At 53.4% G+C, this 11,984-nt stretch overlaps 1 protein-coding gene across 1 annotated transcript; it reads right to left on the bottom strand.

Annotated features, from left to right (window-relative positions):
- Positions 1-2,781: 2,781 nt before the first annotated feature.
- CCK (cholecystokinin) lies at positions 2,782-8,235 on the bottom strand. The gene is made up of 3 exons (XM_066245051.1): positions 8,161-8,235; positions 6,876-7,091; positions 2,782-3,174 (listed from the first exon to the last, which is right to left on the bottom strand). The coding sequence occupies exons 2-3, from the start codon at positions 7,087-7,089 to the stop codon at positions 3,041-3,043; spliced, it is 348 nt and encodes a 115-aa protein (XP_066101148.1). The 5' UTR covers positions 7,090-7,091; positions 8,161-8,235; the 3' UTR covers positions 2,782-3,040.
- Positions 8,236-11,984: the final 3,749 nt, after the last annotated feature.

Genomic DNA, 11,984 nt, shown 5'->3' with positions numbered 1-11,984 from the left:
CCACCGTGAGGGGCGGTTTTCCTGACCCTGTGCCCTTGCTGTGAAAAGTAGATTTTCATTTGTTTATTTGCTCGTGCATCTCTGCGAGCCTCCAATAAACAGATAATGGCTGGACGCTTCCCAGCTCCGCAGCTCCTCTAGCATCTGCCCGAATTCAATGCGAACCTGCCTGGCCTCAGCCACCAGCCTTCCAGGGGGTAGGTGCCCTTTAAGTGTGCTGTTACTGTCTGTGGATGGTACGCATGCTCTCAGCTGTTTTGTGTGTAAATGCACTGTTTTCTAATTTCTTGGTCAGCTTAAACTGCTTCTAACACCAGTCTATAACCTAGTAGCAGGGATCCAGAAATGTTTTTCTCTTACTCTTGGTTAATTAATTAAACATGTTTTTGAGTATCTCTACTATGTGCCTGATAACTGCAGTAGGTGTTGGGAATATAACAATAAACACAACAGACGAAAATCTCTGCCCAGTGGAGCTGACATCCTAGTGGGTGAGGCAGGACCGATAAATCAGTAGATGGATAATGTAATTCCAAGTGATGATTAGCACGAGAAGAAAAGTAAAGCAAGGGAAAGGGTAGAGAGCCACGGAGGAGCTCTTTCAGAAAGGATGATCAGGACAGCCCCTGAGCAGGGAAGGCTGGAGCTGAATAAGCTGAGAGGTCCAAGTCACACTTTTTGGGGGAAGAGTGAGCTAGATGGTGAGAATAGCATATGCAAAGGTCCTGAGGTAGGAGGAGTTTAGTGTTTTCAAGGAATGGCAAGGAAGGCAATGAGATTGAGTGTAATAAGGGAGAGAGGGAGTGGGGGAAAGAGAAAAGGTTAGAGAAGTGGGAGTGGTGATGAGGCTGGGGTGGGGGACAGTCTGTTTAGTGAGAGCCTTGGGTATGGTGAGGAATCCAGGACATGCACTCCATCATCTGGGGGTCCCTGACCCTACTTCTCTGAGAGAACACAAGTGCGAATAGGAAGCAGATCCCAACAGATCAGTTTAATAAATCCTTTCGGAACCCAGAGCCCAGGGGAAACTACCAAAGCAATAATTTTTCTCTTTTGGCATGACTTCTAACTTAATTATCTTCAGGACTAGCAATAATTTGAAGATGTTGAAGGAAAAAAATACAATACACGCTAATGTGGTTCCAATCTCAAACTGGAAATCTAGCTAAGGGGTCAAGATTCTTTCCTTTGTCTTTAAACCTGAGACAAGGGGGGAAATGGTGTTTTTGTGTTGTTTGTTAAAGAGGGGACACAGAATTTCTTTCTCCATCCTCCGTTTCCTTTGACTCGTGACTTGCTGAACATGAGAACAGGTGCCATGGGGTACCACAGGTTGGGGGCCTCGTGTGAAGATCCTCGCGTTAGAGGAGAGAGGTGTGTGGGGCGGCTGTGTTAGGCTTGCTCGCTGGTGTACCGGCTGCAAGCCCTTTGCCCGATTAGTGCGTGAGCACGTGGCAGCGCCATGTGTGTGTATGGCCTATATGAGGCTCTGGGTACTTGTGCTCCGGGGAGTTCTGGACGGCGGATTGCCTGCCCACCACTGTGAGGGGCTGTTCGTGCTGTGTGCAAGCCAGTCAGGCGGTTTCCCCTGCCTCTGTGCTCGTCCGTCCGCCATTGTGAGACTATTCAATGGAACGGTCCAATGCTTTTTGGCTCCACATTTCTCTACCGTTTGGTTTTGATAAAGCAAATCTTGAGAAAGTGAATTCTGCCCCATCCTCTGGCTGCTGGCCGTGTTGAGACTTGAGTAGTCCCTGGTCAGGACAGGCCGGGCCTCTTAAGCCAGAGGTTCAAGGGTATCAGCAAGTGCAGGGACCACCAGACAACTTCTTTATGTCTCAGCCTGGCAAGGAGCTAATTCCCAAGAGGGCTGCAGGTTCCATCACTAATTCATTGTGTGGTCTTAGCTCATGAAAGGTATCAAAGGGCTATCAAGTGACTGAGATAGCTGGACCAGTAGCTACAAATTCTTTTATCTATATATAAAATGGGAGTGGGGGCAGGTGAAGGGTGTGTTGGGCTAGAATGATAGCTATTGTGTTGTTATTTATTGTTCAACTTGTAAATTCTAGTGGATCAACAAAAAGGAACCTGTAGAATCACCTTAATTGGCAGAACCAAGGGTGCAAATAGCCAGAACTGCTGGAGGAGGCATGGCCCGGCGTGGAGGTCCCGGAAGCTGGGGGCATTGGGGCTTCCCGGGCTGCTGTGGGACCTGCTCGGCTTAGCCGCAGAAGCCTGACCTGGTTCCCGAGGAAGGGCTGAGAAGAGCCAGGTAATGTCCTGGTTCCTGGTCCCTGAGTCAGCAACTGGTATAGAGGTCACAGCGGACAGGGCAGTCAGAAGGGGCCTGTCTGAACTCAGTGGTGATGCTGAGTTAGGGTTAGGGGGACAGGACTTGAGGTTCCCTTACACCCCTGCCCAGGAAGCCCCAGCAGGTCCCCTCAAAGCCACCACACATTCACACACATGCCAAGGTGGCTCCATATCAAACGGCCACCCCAAGCAGGACAGGCTGTCTTTTTGCAGTGGTGCCCAGCGGGGGCCCAGGAGCAGCCGGGTGGCCAGGGCTGGGCCCTGCAGCTGACCCACGGGCTCGCTCACTGGCCACCTTGTCTGCAGCGGGCAGTCAGCGCTGTGCCGGACCCCCCCTTTCTCAAGCTGTGTCTGGGACCATCCACAGCGGGGACTCGTCCCCGGCATCGTCACCAAGCTTCCCTCTTCGCACCCCTGAGGACTGAACGGAGCCCTCTGCCCTCGGGAGACACAGGGAGCAAGGGCGCAGGATGAAATCACTTTAATAGCATAGCAACACTTTAGGACCAGGAGTCACGGAGGAGGGAAACATTTGTCTTCCGTCTGTACAATGCTGCATGGCTGCACCAGACAATCTGACAGATTTTGCACATCGAGAACTCAATAAATAGACACTTAAAATGCTGAACTTCAGAGACAATGAGTTATGAGCGTGGTGGTTTCGTTACTCTGCCTCCTCTGAGTCAGGAGAGCGCTTGCTGCGGCGCTGACCCGGGCGGGGGCCCTAGGAGGGGTACTCGTACTCCTCGGCGCTGCGCCGGCCGAAGTCCATCCAGCCCATGTAGTCCCGGTCGCTTATCCTGTGGCTGGGGTCCCGGCTCTGCAGGTTCTTGATCACAGACACTCGGCCAGAAGGAGCTGAAAGGGGCAGAGAGGAAGGAAATGAGGTCATTATACCTAGAACATCACCAGTTCAATCTGTCAGGAAGAACAGTGCCATCAGGCTGGCAGTCAGCACTGTGCACCTCCCAGCAGGTATCAAAGAGCTAGCAGGGGAGTGAGGCTGCGGGGCCAGAGTCGCGAGCAGAGAGGGGCCCACGGCTGTGGAACTGGACGGAGGGCAGTGTTTACTAGTTGTGGGTGTGATTTTCGACTTGTGAGGTCAGCTGGATTCCTGGACTCCAGCCTTGCAGAGCTGGGACCTGCCTACCTCTTCCTCCGCCCAGGAGTGTTTCCCCGGATGTCGCTAGCTGGTCCCCAGCGATAGCCAACCACGGACCCTCCAGCACTCACCTGTTCCCACTGTTCCCCGTGGTTCACCCCCTGCTACTCCAGGGAACCCCCGACTCTTGTTAAGGTAATGTGATGGCAATATTTTGATGTTGGAATAGTTCTTAAAAAGTGAAATCAAGTCCTATTGCTGGATAACTACTGTTTTAAAGTTACATCCATTTGAAAGCTGCCTTCTTTTTAAAAAATGATATTAAGAAAAAGGCACACTGTCAGATTCAGAACAGCCCGTCAGTAACATCCAAAGTAGGGTGGGCAGAGAGGTGATAGGGAGGTGATTTAATTCAGCCATTTTGACCAAAATGCGTAAGTGACCCTGAACTGGGCCCTGTGAGATAGGAGTTCAGTCCTTAGGAACAGGACGGTTCTCATTGTAATTCAGGGTATAATTCACACTGAGTGGCAGGGACATGAAGAGGTGGCTTCTTAAGACGCTTGTGACACAATCCTCGCCCAGAGATCACAGACAGTGGCCTCCTGGGTAGAAAATCAGTGTAAAGTCCTCTCTTGTGTAAACTAAGGGGCAAGAAAAGTCCCCGAGGGGCCTCAGTGGGCACAGCGCAGGTGGCTTCAGGAGCAGGGGATAAAGGACCACTTGGTGGTTCCTGTTGTATCGGGGCTATTGTGTTGGTGTCTTCACTGTTCGCAGCACTGGCACGAGGCTGCCTTGCCAAGTCCCGCCGACAGGCTGCACAGAGTCAGAATATGGCTTGTTTAGTGATCAGTGACACTGCAGAAGCAATCACTCCTAGATAATCGAGTAAAGCTAGATAACTTAAAAACCAGAAACAACCATACACAACCATGCCCCCACCCCCACCCTTTCCTCCCCTCGCCACCCCTCCCCCATCCCGTCCCAGCCTGGAACTAGGAGTCATCCCAGCGCATTGCAGCCCTGGGCACGAACCTGCAGCCTATGCAGAAGAAAAACAGCTCCTGCTGCTTAACTGTCCAGCCCCTTTCAGGTGACAAACTAGTCACTCAGCAAAACTTGCCGACCCCGTTCTCTGTGCACAGTCACATGGAACTGTGACCCAGCCTCCTGCCGGCTGAGGACAAGTGTCCACACTAAGAGTGGGATGCAGCCCAAAGTTGCAGCTAACAGAAGGACCGTGCCATCTTTGCTGAGAGCGCACAGGCTTGGCTGTTGCTGGTGGCAGGGGGAAACGCGTTCATCCATGGAAGCTTTGTTTGTTACACACACAGTTTTCCCATTCTGTACACAGTTCTTGCTCACGTTGTGTGCACTTACCAAGGCTTACGCTCACTTCCCACCACACAACTTATTTACAGATTTGAATTGAAGGGCCTGGCTCCTTTAAACTTTAACACCCAGAGTAATGGCCAGGAAAGCTGGGAAGCTCAGTGGCGTCCAGACCCTGCGGGGAGGGCAACACTTGGACAGACTCAGCTCTGTGTGTGCAACCTGGTAGAGGTTATACATGCTTTTAGAAGCCCAGCTTCCACGCTGACAAAATGAGAATGATAGGACTTACTGTGCAGGGCTGTTGTGAGGACGGAGACAGGCAGATGGAGCATGGGGGCCTTCCTGGGCATGGGGCAGGTGTACACTAGGGACCTGCTTCTCCTCAGACCATCAAAACTCTGCAGACAATTCCTTGTGCCAAACTCGTGAGCACTGCCCAGAGAGTGCATTACCTCATTTAGAATCTCTAAGCATAAAATATACTACAGTTGAATGAAAATTCTGACATGATCTCAAAGCATGTCAAATAGTCAAAGAAACTGTATATTCTTTATGTGGGTAAATATTTAATTCTTGGTTTATATGTGTCAAATAAGCATGACTCCAAATAAGAGTATGATTCCAGCTGAGATGTGTGGGATAAAGCCACTGGTAAATGTCAGTTCCAGGGAAACAGTTTGGTGACGAACTTCCTTCCCAGAACTGTTTCTTGTGGATCTTCCTGAAGGGGGGGGGGGGGAGGTTCCAGGTTATGACTCAATAAAGAGCCAAGGATATTTCTGACCCGCCTGGTGGAATTCGACCCACATTGAAGGACAGATATTTAAATAACTTTCAGGCAATCACTAGGAGCCTCCAAAGTTTTTGGACTCTCTCTGTCTTGCTATTTCCACCGCTTTCAATTTCATTCGGGAACTAAAACAGAAGATGGCAGTTGGGACAACTTCCCAGAGAGAGGAAGAACTAGAACAAGTCACCTGCTATTCCATCCTTCTGAGACTGCCTGCCCGGGTTCGAGTCCCACCCTGACAGGAAACCATGCGAGAGTCTGGAGAGGCAAGTCCTTCATTTTCTGCCCGGCAAATCAAGTCGGGAGCCTAGGTTCAAATCCCGGTCTCGGGCACACCAGTTGGTCAGGTGAGCCTCCTTCTGCCCCCCCCCTCCCAGCAGTGTTTGCTGTGGTTTTATTGCCAAGCTGCGTTGCTCCGATTTAGCACCACACAGCACCACACAGCACGGTGTGTTCACCATCAGCCACTATGGATAAACGTGATGAATAAAAACCTGCCCAAGTCCCAGTCACAACTTCTTAGGACCCCAGCGGGATGGAGGAGCCTCCCTCTGAAGCACACCAGGGGTGGAGCTCTGGCCTCCTCCCCTCTTTACAGATGAGACAGGAGAGGCAGCGCTACCTGGAAGCCACTCCGCTATGTTGCTGGATCCCCTTGTTCCCGGAGAAAGACCTTGATCCTGCTGCCGTTGGAACATCTCTCCGAGGGCAAAATCACCAACACATCTCCTGTGGGTCATTCTGTTAACTCACAGCCAAGAATTCGAAACTGCTACTGATTCTTTCCTCCTGTTACAGGCTTTGGTGAAAACTGACACATTGTCACTTTTTTTTTTTTTTAAACTGTTGTAGTCAGTACTCAAACATGCTCAGCATTGATCACTTCCCGCTAGAGGGTTTCCAAGTGTCAGTATCTGGGTGGCTCCTGGTTCCTTTGCATGTACAGAAGAGGATAGTCACTGGATCTGTGGACCGTTTTTTGAGTAATTTGTTCAGGAATTATCTTTTAATATCTTCATAATGTGGTGTAGGACTTTTAACAGCAACACCATGCCAAAAATTAGTTTAAAGAAAGCTTAAAAAAAAAAAAAAGGTTTCCCTTACTGATAAATCCTTCACACTCTCAGTTTGCTACAAAGGACGTCCAGGAAACTGCCTGGTGCAGTATTCCTCGAGGCGGAAAAAAAAGTGAAAAACCTTTCAGCTTAAAGCGTCGCCTGTGCTTCCTCGCGAGGGTTTACCCACCTCCATCGGTCGAAAGCTAGGGAAGAGGGTCGGGACTGGGAGCCCCACGCAGGGACAGAAGTAAGGGATGGGGACGCGGCACCGTACCTTTCCGAGCCTGCTGGATGTATCTGGCCAGCAGCGCGCCCAGGTGCGCTCGAGGCTCGCCGTCCATCCTCTGCACTGCCCTCAGCTGCCTCCGGGGCGCCTCCTCGTCACGCTGCGCCCCAGGGCCCTCGGGGTCCGCGGGAGGCACAGGCTGCGCCAGGACGCCCGCCACCAGTGCCGCCAGCAGCACACACAGGCACGCGCCGCTGTTCATGTCTGCGGAGAGCAGAGGGGAGCGGCTGTGAACAAAGGTGAGGCAGCTACCTCTATGTGCTCGCAGAGGGTCGGGCACCCCGCGAGCGGAGAAGGGATCCCAGTCCAAACCCGCGGCGCTCCAGACCCGCCAGGCGGGTGCAAGCAGCGGGCTCGCAAGCGCAGACCCGAGCCCGGTGGCCACAGGACGCGCGTCTGGGCGCATCCCGCTCATCTTTTGGGTGAACCACACCCCGTGCCTGGGGGCGAACAGAGATCCTGTTTTCTGCTCTGGTTAGCAGAAGGAACGTCTTCTGTTTTCCTTTTAGTTTGAGGAAGTGTTTGTCAAGCATCTCTCTTCTCCTAACTGCCAAAGCAAGGGATTAGAGATAGTGTAGCAATCTCCTAACAGGAAGACTAGGTGGGAGAAACGAGACCCTTCAAGAAAGGTAGCTCCTGCCCAAATAGCTTAGAAGCTTTCAGTAGGGAAGTAAACGGTCTGTGTGTGTGTGTGTGTGGGGGGGGGGGGGGTAAGAAAAGAGAAACACAGTTTAAAATGCAGGAGCAATAAATAAAAGTCACATTTATAAAGTTTCTTCAAGATATACATGGGAATTGGCATCACACCACCAGGCAAAGCACAGGCAAGGTCTGAATCAAGACAGAAAGGTGGGCTCTGCTCTCAGTGGTTGGCGAAGCTCCCCACTGCATTTTAGATCCACGAGCAAACAAGACACCTATATCCCCACAGAAATGTGCTGCAGTATTTAGATGGTCAACTTAAATCTTAAAACCTCTTGGTAGCTTATTTGAAAAGACTGTCAAGCACGCCAATCCCTGGGCAACATGAGTCAACCCCAAGGTGCACACTGATCCCAGCAAACGGGCATCCCAGCCTTGCCTGCAGAAGAACCAGGCTGCTCCACCCTCCCCAGACCCTCACTGGCATTTCTGGCTAAGAGATGTCTTTCGAGTTGTGGGAAAGAAGACAAACAAAAATAATATGGAAAGGGCACGACACTCAGGAGAGCCTTCTTCCAGGACGCTTGACACTTAGATTCTCCGTGGGAAAGCGAGAGAGCCGGGAACCTACCTTCGGAGTAGGACGCCGCTGGTCTGGTGCTGGCTTCGCGGTGAGACCGACCGGGGAAGCAGGGGAGCCAAGCCCAGTTCCAGGGGGCGAGTGGGAGGCTGCTTCTTAAATAGCCCCGCCCGGCGCCGCGGGCCAGTCATCTGTCTGCCCAGCGCTGACGCAGACCCGCAGCAACACGTGCTCAGGGGGCGGCTGCTGGGGCGACGGCCCCTTGAAGTGGCTCCTGGAAGAGGGGGCCGAGGCCCGGGGGAGTTGGGTTCAGCCCTCCCCGCCGGAGTCCGGTGTCCAGCCCCCTCGCCTTCCTGCCCCAGCTCTGTCCTGCCCCTCTCCCCTGCGCGGTCCGGCACGGAGCTCGTGGGACACCTGGGAGCCGGGATCTCCTCCGGGGTGAAGAACTGACCGCGTTTAGTCTGCTTGAGGGACCCGCGGAGCCCCGACAAGGAACTGGGGGAGGGGGGACACTGGGTAGGGCTGGGTGTCGGCGAAGTATGGTTCTGATGAGAGTGAGGGTGCCCCTCTCTGAGCGCCCCAGGGTGCCCTGGTCTTTGGACCAGTCAGTGGTCTCCCGGAGGAGGCAGGAGGGGTCTTCACTTCTCAGCCCCTTGGAAAGCCCTCGAATGTCTCTAGGATCCCAAGAGCAAGCGTTCCCGGGTCAGTGAGAGCCGGCGGCCGCCGCTGGGCTACTGTTCACGCAGGGTGACGCTTTTTCGGGCTTCGCTCGGAGTCTGGGAAAGGGCTGGGTTTTCTTCCGGCTGAGTGACGGTCCTACCCGCGGCGCCCTGGGCTGCTTGTCGCCAAGTGGCGCCAGCTAGCGTTTCCAAGAGCCCCCGCTCCCGGTTCCCCACGGACATCGGCCTCCACCCTCCCCACTTTCCCAGTGTCCCGGAGCCCCTACACCTCGCGCAGTCCTGCCCCAAATCCTGCGGCTTGGCTTTGAGATGAGACCTCAGCCTTGGTCACTCATTCTCTCGGAGGGGACAGGGGAGGCCCCCGAGGCACCGGGTGTGGTGCGCCCTTCCCCGCGCATTGCGCCCCTGGCTCCTAAGCGGGGCAACCAGAGGCAGTGAGCCGTGGGCGTCTACACCCATCTCCGCTCTGATCCCGGCTAGCTGGTGCTGTGGTTCAGCGTCCCGGCGACGGCTCTGCCAACCCCATTTCACCGACGGCAAACAGACTTAGAGACAGAACCTCCTTCTCCAGGCTCCGTGGCAGGACCCTGGGCGCCCCCAGCCTGGGACCTGGAGGCCGCTGCCCATCCCGCCTCCCTTCCCAGGGCCCCCAGCTCCTTCCCTTCTTTCCCCTCATCGAGAAAGATTTGGAGTGCTCCTTTCAAAATCAGAATCTGTGCTCGGCCTCTGGGGTCTCCGGATGGTGGGACTGTGGGGACGCGTGTGTTGGGGGTCTTTGAGGGAGCAACCGGGGGAGCTTGGTGAGAAGATGCCTCTCCTTACCCCACCCTCTTTCCAAACCCCAGAGGCCTGCATTTCTGCAACCCCGAGGCAACGTTTTTGCAACAGAACGGCTGATTAAATGCTTCCCAGGGACTTTCCCAGGAGGATGCTCAGGTTTGCACAGTCAGTTGGGGAAACGAGTTCTATTTAGTTTTATTTGTGACCACGGCCAAGACATGTCTGGAAACGTAAACTTGCTTTAGAGCAGCCTCACCTAAAGGGCTTGTTTGTCCACCCCCCCCCCCAGTGTCTGGTTCAGTGGGTGTGAAGTGGGGCCCACGTATCCGGTTTCTAACAAGTTTCAGATGCTGCTGGGGCTGGTCCCCCGCCACTCGTGAGAACCACAGCTATAGACCTTCCCTATTGTAAGCCATTTAATAAATATGCCCTCCATCCATTTAACAAATGTTTATTAAACACTTGCTTTACGCCAGGCAGTGGGGGTGCAATACAAACAGGACTGAGGTGCTAACCGGGGAGCAGAGTAAACAGGTAAACACCCCCAGCGGATTTGAATGTATTCGTGGGAGCTGAGCCCAGAGAAAGGTTTTGATGGAGAGGGAGCGGAGGAATGAGGTTTGGGTTTTGGAAAGAGGAGTCTGGTTGTGATGTGCAAGGTGTTCCAAGGAGGGGGGAGGGGGAACCGGTTAAAGGGACTGGGGGATGGACAGGGACAGGAGGACCCGAGATAGACTTATATTTAAGGTGATAAACTATCATGAAACCTATTAGTTATGATAAAACAGACTCAGCATTATGAAAGTAGTAAGTGTTCATCAGAAATAATTTAGAAAATAAATAATGTAGAGAAAAGAAGAAAAATTTCCTCACCCAGGGACAGCTACTATTAACCTGGTGGTGTTCATAGAAACAGGGAGAGGTGCGACTAGGTGCCCGAAGCGGACGGACCTTGATGTTCCAGGTTAGGAGATGGGCTTGGCGGGTGGAGTGTCACCCAAGGCAGGGAATTCGGAGGAAGAGCAGGTTTGGGGCACGGGGTGGGGTAGGTGATGGGTCTAATAATGGGATTGAGTTCATTGTACATGGATAGTCCCAGAAGGAGGTTGGGAACCTGAGCCCGAGATTGGGGGGGGGGTCACTGGAGGTGTGGGTCAGAGGTTTGGATATGGGGGTGGTGGCTGAGAGTCGTAGGAAGTGCGTAGGAGGGCAGGTGGAACAGGTGCACCTCTAAGCAGACCCTGGGGAGGAACAGTAAGAAGGTGTGAGTGACAGAAAGGGAGCCGGTACTGAACCAGAGACGGTGTGGCCAAGAGCCCAGGGCAGAAATGCCACAAGGAAAAGCCAACATGACAAGATCATCGGAAGCGGGAAGGAGGAGTCTTGTAGAGAACCTTATTCATTTACTATAAACTGGTAGCCACATCCCTCCCAGGAATGGGAAGTCTGGGCAAGGATATGTTATAGGAGGTCCTCCGGGAAAATAAAAAGTTAAAAGGGTCTGAACTTTGTCATCCTAGTAAGGAGTTTTCTTTCTTAACAGGTCTGAGGGTACTAATAACTCTGACCGTTGTTGAGATGGGCCTGGGGCCCACAGTTTTCCTGTGATGCACATGGGTGCCTGCATTGAGGACAATTCATTCATTTACTAAAGGATGTTTGTTTAATGCCTCCCCAGGCAGATGCTGTTGGGGCCCTTCCCCACACCTGCTCGCCCCACCTGCTGACCTCAGCATTCCCACCTCAGGCCCCCCCAATGGCACTTCTGTGAGGCTGGTGGACTCAAGGAATCTTAAACCCGGGGAGGACATTCAAGACACTGTCATTCAAGGCTCACAAATCCAAACACCACCAGCTGGAGTGAAGCAGTCTGGGATAAGAATGGCAATAGCGGCCCTGGCCGGTTGGCTCAGTGGTGGAGCGTCGGCCTGGCGTGCGGGGGACCCTGGTTCGGTTCCCAGCCAGGGCACATAGGGGAAGTGCCCATTTGCTTCTCCACCCCCCACCTTCCTCTCTGTCTTTCTCTTCCCCTCCCGCAGCCAGGGCTCCATTGGAGCAAGGATGGCCTGGGCGCTGGGGGTGGCTCCTTGGCCTCTGCCCAGGCGCTAGAGTGGCTCTGGTCATGGCAGAGCGACGCCCAGGAGGGGCAGAGCATCGCCCCCTGGTGGGCAGAGCGTTGCCCCTGGTGGGCGTGCCGGGTGGATCTCGGTCGGGCGCATGCGGGAGTCTATCTGACTGTCTCTCCCCCGTTTCCAGCTTCGGAAAAATACAAAAAAAAAAAGAAAAAAAAAAAAAGAATGGCAATAGCAAAGTCACAGTGACAAATGTCAGATGACACAGGTGGATGGTAGTTAATCCTACCAGGGGACATTCAGGGCCCGCGTGGGACACATCTGAGTGATCTCACCTGCGGGG

This window comes from Saccopteryx bilineata, chromosome 10 (assembly GCF_036850765.1).
Source record: "Saccopteryx bilineata isolate mSacBil1 chromosome 10, mSacBil1_pri_phased_curated, whole genome shotgun sequence".
NCBI classification, from domain to species: domain Eukaryota; kingdom Metazoa; phylum Chordata; class Mammalia; order Chiroptera; family Emballonuridae; genus Saccopteryx; species Saccopteryx bilineata.
Note: the sequence above shows the minus strand (reverse complement) of the source record. Positions and strands in the feature narration are given on the sequence as shown.

What these genes read in the sequence shown, in the direction of transcription:
- CCK (XM_066245051.1), bottom strand. Translation starts at nt 7,089, where the DNA reads ATGAACAGCGGCGCGTGCCTGTGTGTGCTGCTGGCGGCACTGGTGGCG. An exon ending in CATCCAGCAGGCTCGGAAAG is followed by an intron (nt 3,175 to 6,875) that starts GTACGGTGCCGC and finishes TGCCCCTTTCAG; the next exon opens with CTCCTTCTGGCCGAGTGTCT.